Source organism: Condylura cristata, unplaced genomic scaffold, assembly GCF_000260355.1.
Source record: "Condylura cristata isolate star-nosed mole 26May11 unplaced genomic scaffold, ConCri1.0 scaffold00002, whole genome shotgun sequence".
NCBI classification, from domain to species: Eukaryota; Metazoa; Chordata; class Mammalia; order Eulipotyphla; family Talpidae; genus Condylura; species Condylura cristata.
The window spans coordinates 25,360,901-25,374,783 of record NW_004567103.1 but is presented as its reverse complement, the minus strand read 5'-3'; the positions used below and the strand labels follow the sequence as shown (position 1 = coordinate 25,374,783).

General features: G+C 35.4%; 1 protein-coding gene across 3 annotated transcripts in view; it reads right to left on the bottom strand.

Moving 5' to 3' along the window:
• FAM126B (family with sequence similarity 126, member B) overlaps window positions 1–13,883 on the bottom strand; it is a 56,202-nt gene that overhangs the window by 4,326 nt on the left and 37,993 nt on the right. For 2 of the 3 annotated variants that reach the window (XM_012728579.1, XM_012728581.1), the window contains exons 9-13: window positions 12,282–12,377; window positions 10,877–10,993; window positions 6,751–6,838; window positions 3,288–3,447; window positions 2,367–2,534 (exon numbers count right to left, since the gene is read on the bottom strand). In XM_012728579.1, the coding sequence (XP_012584033.1) occupies window positions 2,367–2,534; window positions 3,288–3,447; window positions 6,751–6,838; window positions 10,877–10,993; window positions 12,282–12,377 (629 nt within the window). The remainder of the gene's footprint in view (window positions 1–2,366; window positions 2,535–3,287; window positions 3,448–6,750; window positions 6,839–10,876; window positions 10,994–12,281; window positions 12,378–13,883) is intronic. The other variant, XM_012728583.1, reaches the window with a different exon arrangement.

The following is a 13,883-nucleotide window of genomic DNA, read 5'->3' as shown; positions in this document are numbered from 1 at the left end:
TATATGTATATATATTTGGGAAAGAAGACTGAGAGACTTAGTGCTAGCTTCTGAATCTCGCCACATGCAGAGCTGATGTCCAAGCAATATGGCCACAGAAGAAATGATAACATAGACACCACCATGCAAGAGAATCTCCTGATATTTTATATACTAAAAATGCTATTTCAATATAGTGGAGCACTGACTATACTTTAATCACGATGTTGTCCTCAGTTTAGTAATAATTTTAAATCCGGCTTGTTAAAAGTCACAAATGTTACTTGACTGTCAAGATAAATGACAATCAGGATAGGCGATACTTTTATATTCTCCTTTCAATTACAATATGTAATAAATACAATTTTAATTGTAAAACTTGAAAACCACCATTCTAGGAAACAGTTTACTTCTTTAAAAATGTCAACTATTGATGTTAACCCAAGAGCTCCAACAGACTTAACAGTCACTAAAATTTTAAAGTTTTAGTTATTTCTTCTGCTTAAAGACCGCAGAGTAAGAAAGGCAGTATCTTGTAGTTTTCCTTCTTTCTAATTTAATTTCTCTCACAGATATCTAATAGTACTATTCATGATCCAAAAGAGACAACCAAATTTTTTTTAAAGAATGATTCTATTCATATTTCCCTTTCCTTGTAAATTTTACTTGTATTAATATTGATTTAAAGCTATCAATCTTAAAAGGCAAAGTAGTTTTTCAGAAATTTCAAACATACTAAATGGAACTTATGTTTCTTTCCTGTAGCTACACTTTACTCTCACAAACTGAAATTTCTATCAGTGATATATTATTAAAATAGGATCTTTTAATATTTAATAGACTATTTAAAAGAAACTAGTTCCTTTTTCAAAGTGTATGGCTTTTGATAACTGGAAGAAATGCTTCAACCTAAAGTATTTCTAAAATATCATAGTTTAAATAGTATAATACTACATTTGGCACAAAAATGCCAATATTCTAACAATGGCAAGTGGCTTACTTAGTCATCAAGAATGTCAAGAAAGACTTGTCCAATGTAGGACAACTCTAGGCTTAAGATCTATTCATACATACTTACTTTTAGGCCTCATACAAGATAAAACTGATTCTCAAGAATAACATAGCGAGGTACAAAAAAAGGCAAAAGGGAAGGCTGATTGTTTATAGCCACTTGAACAAGAACCTCTGTAAAACAGCACCAATTTCTTTGGGTTCCTAGGTCATGCACATGCAATACTGTTAAATGAAGTTAGATCAATCTGGGCAAATGAACAGAGTGTAGATTTAGATTCTTACTGAGCATGCTCAAATTTCTAATGCACCAAAGAACAAGACTTTTTAAGGTGGAAGAGAACTACTTCATGCATGTTTGGTCTTTAAGATATGAAACCTATTTTAAAATTAGCTACTATATTTCATAAATTAGTGTAAAAATTCCACAGTAGCAATACACTAAATAATGACACGTTATTAGGCTACTAATACTTTCACAAAGTCAATTCCTACAGAGTCACATGTAAAACAGCAAATAAATACTTTCCCATCAAAGAGAAGTGTTCTTTTATACACAGTAGGGGATGAGGGTGAGGAAAGAAGAGGAGTGTGTAAAATAAATTTTCCTTTTTAGGTATCTACAATGCAAAAACAAGAGTCTACCAGGCTACCTGGCCTCTAAAAAACACATTTCAATTCTGTTTGGTAGTTATATAACAGTTATTTACAATAAATGATAAAATACAGTGTGCAGCAGAACAGCACAATTATAGAGGAAAGATGTCAGTAGTTCACTAGTTAGATCCAGGGAACTTGACCCGAAGATTTAAAAAAGCCCATCAATACCGGTTTACTCTGTCAAAAAGATAAGACATTCTTGTTAATTGACCACTCTGGGATTATAACTAAATCGGCTGGCTCCACTTTAGTTCAATTTCTCAAAGATAATATACTAACATTTTAAAATTCCTCACATATTTTTTGAAGAACAAATGAAATAAATGAAATCAATCAACACGTATTAAATAGTAAGGCTCATGTCATTTGGGTGCATTTTCCTTTTCCTAATGTTAAAATAAACATGCTCAGTAATGACAAAATCCCAAGCATTTGCAGATCTTTTGGAGGTAGGCCTCTGCCTTGTTAGTAGCCATGCCAAGCTGTTCTTTGATTACACAGGATGCAGACTCCAGGCCAGCACAAATGATAACTAAAGACTGTACCTGACCTGGTGCTAGGGATATGGGAGGTGTGCTTTGCAAGGAGAAGCTAATACACCCTGGGATAGTGGAAACACACACTAGAATGGACAGATGCTCTGCTAGGGGATAGTGAGCCAGGATCCTTCTCCAGCAACTACCTCACTGACTTCTGCCTCCTCATCTCTGTCCTACCCTCTGTTGTGGCTGCAGCTGAGTTGGGCTCCGGTGAGCCGTGCTCAGGGGTCCTGCGCACCAGCACCTCCCCCTCTTGCACACGTTTGATCCCTAGGTCAGTGGAGCCGTGTTGGACCGGGGAGCCAGGAATACTCGAGTCAGCCTCGTTTGAGAAGTCAAAGCCATCTGGGATTCAACATATAAAATTTTAGTGCTTTTGTGCTGCTCTATTCTTTTCTGAGCATTCTGACCCAGGCAGATAAGAGAATGTATATTATGGATATGATATAAACAAACACTACTTATATAGTTACATGTGTGTGCACAGCATGCACACACATAAGGCAGCAGATGAACAATGTGAGGTTTGCAAATGAATAGGACAGAAAATAGGGGTTATTAAAATGGCAGTTAGTATCTCTTAGGCAACACAGCTTAACTATTCAAGTACCGTATGCCTTTGAAATACTGCTGGATTCAGCACTTAGAAAGCAAAGATAGAAATCTAAAACCAAAATCAGTTCTTTGATGGATAGCTTGTATTATATCATTAGCTTGGCCAGTTATATAAGCTTGTCCCACAATGCTCATACATGCACCTTTTTTCCCCAGTATGGTAACGAGCACAAAGAAATGTCTATTATTATTATTCAAACTGTTACTAGTTTGGGAAAAAAACACAAATTAATTTGATTCTATTTTCTGCTGTAATATTCACAGAGCAATCTAAATGACATCTTTCTACTTTATAAAAATATAAATGTATTTATATAAAAAGAAATTTAGATACTTAATACACATTTCTAGCGATACTTTTAACAACTAAATAATTTTACTCTATTATATAGAAGACTATAAATCAAATGTTAATGTAGTCTGTAAAAACAGTGATAAATTTACTTGTAGTTCAGGAATCAATTACAGGGATTTTATACTCACCTTCTCTCCTCCACCTATGACGGCGTATTGAAGCTGTTGTAATCGCAGTCCGAGAAATCCTCGGCACTGTTGGTGTGACTTCCACTTTAAGGACTTTCTGACCTTCTTGTGAAGAATCAGGAGCATCAAATGGTAATGAGTTTTTCATGGCATTGGCAACCTAAAGTAATAATACTAAGTATATAGTATTTACAACCAATACACAGTGTTTTTTTTTTTTTAAAGATTTATTTATTTATTCATACAGAACTGGGGTACAGGCCAGAGATGTGGAGGGTGATAGGATTCACCAGAGACAGAGTGGGGAGCAGAACAGGCAGATCGACGAAGTACACTGCTGAGGGGAGCAGTAGGCGGGTCAGGAGAGGTCTGCCACGCCATGTGGTCACCTCCGGGGCAGGCGGGATCGAACTCATGTGGAAGTGGCTTTAGCTTCTCAGAGCAGTGCTTTAACCCACTGCGCCACCAGGGAGGGCCCCCAATACACAGTTTATGCTTAATCTACAGTTTGTTTGAATGGTTGAATATGTATTTAAAACTTGTATAAAATATAAAAGCACAAAAATGTCAAAAATGTATAAATATTCACTGTTCTGTATTCAATCATCTTTTTAATGTGAGAAATTATTTTTAAAAGTCACACACCCCAGATTCCCTGAAACTGTTGACTACTAGAGAAAAAGCATTCCATAGGAAAAAAGTTATTTACATTTAAACTCTGATATAAGAAAACTTAGGAAAATTTTCTGATTGTACAGGTGATAACACAAATTTTAGGCTTTTATCCACTCCTTTGTGTCAATGAGAAATTTCCCCATGACATTTCTGGCATTTTGTACCACCACTTCTTGCTCTCCAGAAAGGAGTGAAATCTCTATTTGCCCCATATTTTTAAGTGGGTTGTGCTAACTAGCAAAGATCTTGAGATACAGAATTGTCTTTCTCCTTTCTGTTCACTTTGAAGTAGAATGTAGCAACCTGGAAAAGTGTGCCTACCCACCAACTTAAATTTTTTCTCCATGGGGTTGCTCTAACACTTCAATCATGTAGCAGGGAATGAAGTTGTCTTATTTAGCTGTTATCAGTAATACAAATGACTCATTTCTCTACCTGCAATTATTTTATCTATTTATTACCTGGCTCTAGATTTAAACAAAGGCCCCTCAGACACTTGAAATTGTTAATTTCAAGACTAGAGATTATTAATCTTTTTATTTTGTCTTAGAAAAGTCACTTCCACTTAATATACAAGACTGTTACATGGATAAAAATATGAGTTAAGAGTTTTACAAATATTTTATGATGATGTACCTCTTCACTGCAAGTAAAGAATATTTTAAAAACATCATTATAGAAGATTATAAAAAGTGGGGCTCGGGGCCCTCCCTAGTGGCACAGCGGGTTAAGCACAGAACTAAGAAGCTAAAGCCATTTCAGCATGAGTTTGATCCCCAGCCCCAGAGGTGACTCACATGGTGCAGCAGACCTCTCCCGGCCTGCTCACTTCTCCCCTCAGCAGTGTACTTCCTTGATCTGTCTGTCCTGCTCCCCACTCTGTCTCTGTTGTGAATCCTCTCACTGCCCCTGAACCTCTGGCCTATAGCCCAGTTCTGTATGCATAAATAAATAAATCTTATATATATATAAAAGGGCTCCCCCTGGTGGTGCAATAGGTTAAAGCACCACATTATGAAGCTCTCGGAAGCCACTGCAGCATGAGTTTGATTCCCAGTCAGGGAGCTGACCCACATGGCACAGCAGACCTCTCCTGACCAGCCCACTGCTCCCCCCATCAGCAGTATACTTCATCAATCTGCCTGTTCTGCTCCCCACTCTGTCTCTGGTGAATCCTCTCACCCACCAAACTTATACCCTAATTCTGTAAGTATAAATAAATCTTTTTTTAAAATGTGATTTTAGAAAAAAAATAATAGTTTATTTTTACAACATTTTGTGCCTTTTAACATCTCAGTTGAAATAAACCTTTTTTAAAAAAAGATTATAAAAAGCTTAGAAAACAAAGAATGCAAGCATAAAAACCATCCACAGTCCAAATCAACTATCCTTGTCTAGATTGGAAAACTATTTATATAGTTAACACAAGCTAGCATTTTTCATTAATATAAACTTTCCACAAATATCAATTATATAACTTAATCCTTCTCTGCTGTGAAACATTTATACTATTTTGATTTCTTTGCAACTAAAAATAACAAAAATGTTGAGCTTAAAGTACAATTTTAAAAATTTTAAGGGGACGGTTAAAAAATGTTTAAGGTGGGCCCTCCCTGGTGGTGCAGCGGGTTCAAGCACAGCACTAAGAAGCTTAAGCCACTTCCGCATGAGTTCAATCCCTGCTTGCCCTGGATGAGATCCACATGGCGTGGCAGACCTCTCCTGACCCTCCCGCTGCTCCCCTCAGCAGTGTACTTCCTCAGTCTGCCTGTTCTGCTCCCCACTCTGTCTCTGTGAATCTTCTCACCCTCCGCATCTCTGGCCTGTACCCCAGTTCTGTACGAATAAATAAATAAATCTTTTAAAAAAAAAGTTTAAGGTATTCTCAGGTATACAACAAGAGCTGGGAAATTGGAAAATACATATTACTAAATAGCTTCTGTAGTTTGGAAGCTTAAAGCATTATTGGATTTTTAACATGTTTATAGATTGATCAACCTTTAGGAAATACATTTCTTTTGTGGAAAGGTACAAAATCTTATTATAAAGAACATTCATTGACTTTCATGTCCTGTCCACTGAAAATATTTTTTTCTTGATTTGTGCAATGCATTTTATTTTGCTTTTAAAAACACATGGTTTAAAATTTAGATTTTTATGTGGTTTAAAAAACATCAGAATTTTTTTAGTAGTTTGTCCTATCACTTAAAATTAGAAAATCCTTCCTTCATTAGAAACCTGAATATTGGGCCCATCCTCGTGGTGTGACAAGTTAAAGCACAGCACTATGAAGCAATCTGCAGCCGTAGTCTGAGTTCAAACCCTGGCTAGGTGGTGACGCACATGGCGCAGCAGACCTCCCCTGTCTCGCCTACTGCACCTTTCAGCAGTGTATTTCAGTCAATCTTCCTGTTTTGCTCCCCACTCTGTCTCTGGCAAGTCCTCTCCTCCCCCTTCCTCAGTGCCTCTGGCTTATACCTCAGTTCTTGTATGCATAATAAATCTTAAAAAAAAAAAAGAAATCTGAATATTTACAACCTTTTCCTTTGTCTTTTCTTAGAGAATTTAAAAACATTCAATTATTTAATTTATTTGAATTTATTTTGAAATATTGTAGGAGATAATCTAAGCTAATTTTGTTTTCTCCCAAACAAGAAATCAATTGTAATTATGGAATAAACCTTTCCCACTTAGTTATAAGAATTGCCACAGAGTATATATTAAATTTTATTTTACCCATGAGTGCCACTTTTAGGCCCAGGCATAATAAGTAAATATAATAACTTACCAATAGTGGTTGAGAAAAGAGTTCTAGCTGAGCTCTATAAATTATGTCATCAAGAACTTCTTGGCCAAGGTCCCACTGTCCATTATACCTATGGAAAAACAGATTGCTTACTACCTTTAGCAAATATCTCTAACCTTCTAATGTTCAACAACAATCTTTTTATTGTTCTTAGTCTTTCGATTTTGGTTTTGAAACAAGATTTTCACATCAATTCATCTCTAACCTATTCTATGTTTGGTTATAGAAACAAAATGAACATTTCAAATATTAATGTTTAAAATAGTTTACATGTCTCTTTACATAGTTGGGTTTTAGAATAATCTATGTAATGTATTCATGAAAATGTATATCACGAACTACATAGGGAAACATAGTTTTCCATAAAGAAAACCTGGTAATTTCTAGACCCCAAATTAATGGGTACCTATTTTATACTTTGACTATTTTAAAATACTAAAAGGACCACGAACAATTATACACCAACTATTTCAACAACATAAAAAAAGACAAAGTCCTAGAAAAATACAATTTACCAAAATGAGATCAAGGGGTGATTGCTTATGAAGAGATTGAGTCAGTAATCAAAAACTTTCCAACTAGTCTACAGACAGATTTGTAAGTAAATTCAACAAACATTTAAAAAAGAATTAATACCAGCCTTTCTTAAATGCTCTCAAAAAACAGAAGGGGAGGGAACAAATCTAAAGTAATTTTATGAGGCCACAGTTATCCTAATACCAATATCAGAAAAGAAAATCAGAAGAGACCAGTATCTGATGAACAAAGATGTAGAAATCTTCAACAAAACATTATCAAATCAAATTCAAGATCATTACAAAAGTGATATACCATGATCAAAAGGGAATTACCAATGGGATGCAAGGATGGGTCAACATCTGCAAATCAATCAACAAGATAAACCACATTAATAAAATAAAGGCTAGAAATCACATTTTTAAATATGGAAAGAACTTTTGGCAATATTCAACATCCATTCATAATGAAGACTATCCATAAAGGAAATGTACCATAATGTAACAAAGGCCGTGTATGACAAAGCCATAGCTAACATCACACTCCACAGTAAAAACTGAAAGCTTTCCTTTTTGGCAAGGAATAAGGTTACCCACTTTCAACATTTCAACACAGCATTAGAATCCTAACTAGAATAATTAGGCAAGAAACAAACAAACGAAGATACAGAAATTGAAAAGGAAATAAAACAAGTGCACTCCCTGGTGGCGCAAGGGGTTAAAGCGCAGTACTTCGAAGCTGCCTGCAGCCACTGCAGCACAAATTGGATCCCAGGCCAGGGAGCTGACCCACATGGCACAGAAGACCTCTCCTGTCTTGCCAGCTGTTCTTCTCCAGTGTATATCAGTCAATCTGCCTGTTCTGTACCCCACTCTGTTTCTGGTGAATCCTTTCACCCTCGACACCTCTGGCCTGTATCCTAGTTCTTGTATGCATAAATAAATAAATCTTTAAAATAGAAAAAAGGATACAGTGCTTAGGACTAAACTTAACAAAAAAGGTTAAGCTTTCATATAAGACAATGATGAGAAACTGAGGAAGACAGTGACCTCATGTATCCATATAATGAGTATAGTCAATAATATTTATTATGATATACATAATAATGTAATGATAGATATGCTTTTATGGCAATCACATTACAATATATAACTGTAGCAAAGTAACAAATTATATACCTTAAATTTACAAACTGTACCATGTAAAATGTATCAACTAAAAAAAATTTTTAAAGTGAATACAGAACCCGGCCTCCCTGGTGGTGCAGCGGGTTAAAAGCACTGCACAAAGAAGCTAAAGCCACTTCCGCATGAGTTGGATCCCCGCCTGCCCTGGAGGTGACCACATGGGGCGGCAGAACTCTCCTGACCCTCCCGCTGCTCCCCTCAGCAGTATCCTTCGTCAATCTGCCTGTTCTGCTCCCCGTTCTGTCTCTGGTGAATCCTATCACCCTCCGCATCTCTGGCCTGTACCCCAGTTCTGTCTGAATAAATAAGTAAATCTTTAAAAAAAAAATGAATACAGAATCAAATAAAAAGATATACTATGCTCATGAATAGGAAGAATCAGTATTGTTAAAATGTCCTTACCACCCAAAACATTCTACAGAATTCAAAGTAATCCCTGTTAAACCTCAGGTGGCATTTTTTCCACAGAACTAGAACAGACAATCTTAAAACTTGTATGGAACCACGAAAGACCCCAAATAGCCAAAGCAATCTTGAATAAGAATAAAGCTGAAGATATCATGCTTCCTAATTTCAACTACACTGCAAAGCTAGAGTAATCAAAACAGTATGGTACTGGCATAAAAGCAGACACATAGAAATAGAATGTAACAGAGAACAAGAAACAAAACCACATATACAGTAAATTAATTTATAACAAAGGAGCCAACAATACACAATGGAGAAATGTTAGTCTCTACAATATCTGGTATTAAAAACTGGTTGGCTACATGCAAAAATAAAACTGGACCACTATTTTATACTGTACACAAAATCAATTCAAAATAGATTAGACTTGAAAGTAGGACTTGAAACCAAAAAAAACCCCTTAATTCATAAGATTAATAAGACAGGATCTCCCTAGTGGTGCAAGGGGTTAAGTATGAGTACTATGAAGCTATCAGCAGCCACTGTAGCATGAGTTAGATCCCCATCCAGGGAGCTAATCCACATGTGCAGCAGACCTTTCCTCTCTCTCTCACTGCTCCCCTCAACAGTGTGTTTCAGTTCATCTGTCTGTTCTGCTCCCCACTCTGTCTCTGGTGAATCCTTTTAGTCCTTTCCCTTCATATCTCTGGCCTACACCACAGCTCTTATATACATAAATAAATAAATCTTTAATAAGGAACAAAACAAACAAAACACTTAATAGGATAAAAGCAAATAGAGAATCTGAATAGACATTCTCTCAAAGAAGACATATAGATGGCCAACAGGCACATGAGAAGATACTCAAAATCAATCATGAAGGTATTGCAAAAAAAAAAAACACACACACACACACACACACAGTAAGATATATACCTCATACCCATTAGAATGACTATTATCAAAATACAAGAGCTAATAAAGATTAGTGAGGAGTGGAGAAAGGGAACCTTGTGCGATATGGTGGGAATGTAAACTGGTACAGTCCATATGCCAAACAGTATGGTGACAGCTCAGAAAATTTACAACAGAATTATCATATGATCTACCTACTCCAATTTCAGGTATTTATCCAAAGGAAACAAAATCACTAACTTGAAAAGATGTATGTACCCTCATGTTCACTGCTTCATTATAATAGCCAACATGTGTATCCATTGATGAATGGATAAAAAACCTTGCAATGTACATATGTATATGTACACATATACATGCCATAGAATATTATGTAGCCATAGCAAAAGAAATCCTGCCATTTGTGACCAAATGTATGGACCCAGGGTGCATTATGCTAAGTGAGTTAAGTTACACTGAGACATATCAAAACATACTTTGATCTCATTTACATGTGGACCCTTAAAAAAAGACAACATTGAACTAAGAGAAAACAGATTGATGGTAACCAGAGGTAAGATTAGTGGGTGGGTAAACTGGGTAAAGACAGTCAAAATGTATAAACTTCAAGTACCTTAAGTCCTGAGAATGTAACATACATACATCGTGGTGACTAGAGCTAACAATATTGTTGTATAATTGAAAGTGCTATGAAAATAGATCTTTTCCTCATCACACACACAAAAAAGATGTATTGTGATAATTATTCTGCAATATACAGATATATCTAATCCATAAGTTATGCACCTGAGAGGAAATACAATGATAATGGTTAATTAAGTTTCAATTTAAAACTATTTATTATATTACTCTCAAACAGAAGTGTATATTTTTTACTTCAGTAAACATAATTGTTTAAAAAATGTATGTTCATTGTTTAAAAAGTGCTAAAAGGTATTCATACTAGAAAAACAAGATAGTGGGCCCCAAGTAGAATAAAAGATTCAAGATTCAGTATTGTTTAACTGATAAGGAAAAAGGAGAGATTTTATGTTTCCAAACATTAAAAACAATTAACCTAATTTCATAGTTCAACTACTTACATGGCATAATAAACACCTGTGAGAAGTTGCACCATAAATTCAGGATCCAACACTATTCGACCACAGAGTTCTTTCCACTGTTTTTCATGTTGCCGTGGAAAACCACTAACACAAACTCTGGAAAAATACATTATTTGTTGTTATGTGTGATTTCCTAATTCATTAAATATGTTTTGCTTTCATAAATTCTTTTATTCAAATGCTATGTATATTTACTGAATACCTGCTATGTACCAGTCACTGTACTGGGACTAGACATGTGATCATAAACTGGCAAAAAGATTAAAAATTAAATTTAAAAAAATATAAAAATGTGCCCTTATAAAACATATGTTCATTCTAGTGGACTACTATCAATAAAAGCAAGAACTTTCCTCAAATAGGTAACTCTTTCTACCATTCATCTCCCTCTTCACAAAAGAAATGTGTTAGCTTTGATGTACCCCAGACTGTATCAGGAAGATACGTAAATCTCAAAAATAAGAAAGGAACATTTAAAAATAATGGTTTCTATAACTTGATTTTTAATCAAGGTATCATAAGCAATCCTCTACTCATTAAGAGATGCTTCCAGAAAAGTTATGCTTAATGGTTATTAATAAAGCTTATAATGAACATTATTTTAATCAATTAAATTATCAGAATAATTGTAACGGCAATTGAATCCAAAATTTATTTTAGTGTTTGGTGAGTTATGGTCTGAGGAAACTGAAAAATTTCAATTAACATATATGTTTGTAGCAAAGAAGTATAATTAGGTGATGAAAGGCTAAGAAAAACTATCATAGAATTAGGATAAAATTTATGTGAAAAAAGTAAAATGAAAATTCAATTTCTAGGAGAAAAAGAAGTAATATTAGGTTATAAAAGAAAGTTTTGTTCATTTATTCCTCAAGTGGATGATATTGGGTACTAGACAATTGTTGTATTTACATTAAATAAATTTAAATAATGAGGATCCTTCCATGGTGGCATGCTAACTTTTTCAACCAAAAGTAGAGATTATCTGTGAAATATATAAAGGAAAAGCTCCCTATCTCTTAAAACTTTTTCCATATACAGGACTATTTATTAAAAGGTCTCAAAGTAATTTATAAAAATTGGCATCCATCATATAATCAGTATTGCCAAGTATTAAAAAAGAAAAAGAAACTGGCATCCAGACAGCAATGATTATTAGGTAAACCATTCTAAATTCAAGACTGCATTTAAATTTGATCTTTGGTAGAAAATACTTCTTTAATGCTTCAATTAAGAAGCCATGATGCATGAGGGATGACGACTGGAATTCCAACAGGAAAGTAAGCTCTGAGTTTTGTTTACTGTGATATCAGATAGAGAATGGTTCAATAAAATATTTGTCAAATAAATGAATATGAGGGTTAATAATAATTATTACTATTACCTGGAACCCATCCGACAAAGAGACTGGTAAGATGAAGCAGGCATATACACAATAGCAGAATTATAACACAACATTAGAAAACTTAGGACTTCAAACCTAGAAAAATAAAATCAAGGAAACAGATTACAATAATTTCTAAAGACATGTATCTAGTACATGAATTTTTTGTTGAATGATTACAACAAAAATGCCTTAATATTGACCTTTATGATTTCTCAGTGAGATTACTAGTATCCTCCTTAATCATTTCCCTGTTTCCATTTATCTTATTAAAGGTCATATTTCTTGCTGGTACATATATTTTCTTTCTCAAAAAATGGTTTAAGAGATGAAACTCCTCTATATAGATTAATCTATTGTCATATTCATTACATGATAAAATCCAAACTCATCATGGCATACAAGATACTTTGAAGTCCACTTTCTACCTATCTAGCCAACTTTACTTCCCTCCATGGACAACCACATACACCACACTACACTGATCTTCTTAACATTGCCTGAATATGCTAACTCCTTGCTTTAATGCAATCTGCTGTTTCTTACTAGAATATGTTTTAGTTTGGTAGATTCCTGCTCAGGACTCTGCTAAAACCTCATTCAAACTTTTGTTTTACTTTATTTTTTAAAGATTTATTTATTTATGCATACAGAGCTGGGGTACAGGCCAAAGATTCAGGGGCAGTGAGAGGATTCACCAGAGACAGGCCTACTGATGAAGTACACTGCTGAAGGGAGCAGTCAGCAGGTCAGGAGAGATCTGCTGTGCCACATGGATCACCTCCAGAGCAGGGATGGAACTCTTGCTGAAGTGGCTTTAGATTCTCAGCGCTGTGCTTTAACCCGCTGCACCAACAGGGAAGGCCTAAACTTTTATCTTAAACATACAGTCCTTTTGTCCCCTTTTTTAAAGATTTATTTATTTTGCATACAAGAATTGGGGTGTAGGCCAGAGGTGCAGGAGGTGAGAGGATTCATCAGAGACAGAGTGGGGAGCAGAATAGGCAAGTCTACTGAAATACAATGCTGAGAGAATTGAACTTATGCCACAGGAGCTGGCAATAGCTTGATAGCACTGATAACCCCTGTACCATCAGGGAAGCCCCATAAAGTCATTATTATTTCTCCTAGCTAAGAGAAACTGTTGCCTTATATGAGTTGATCTAGGTAACATTTATTCCACTGAATTGTAACTCTTTGTCTTCACCTCTGCTTGTCCATTTAGTAAAGAGCAACTTTCAGACAAAGGCCATAATTTACTCATCTCTATATCCAGCAGTCTACCACAATATAATTGCCCAATAAATATTATTGACACCTTCCTGGTGGTGCAAGAGGTTTAGTCTCAGCACTGTCAATCTATCAGCAGTTAATGCAGCACAATTTCAAACCCTGGCCAGGGAGCTGACCCTCATGGCACACCAGACCTCTCCTGTCATGCCCATTGCTCTCCTCAGCAGTGTATTTCAGTTAATGTGCCTGCTCTCTCCATTCTGTCTCTGGTGAATCCTCTCACTCCCTGCTACCCTGCACCTGTAGCCTACACCTCAGCTCTTGTATGCATAAAAATTTATAGAATTGCTAATCACTATAGTCTAAGGC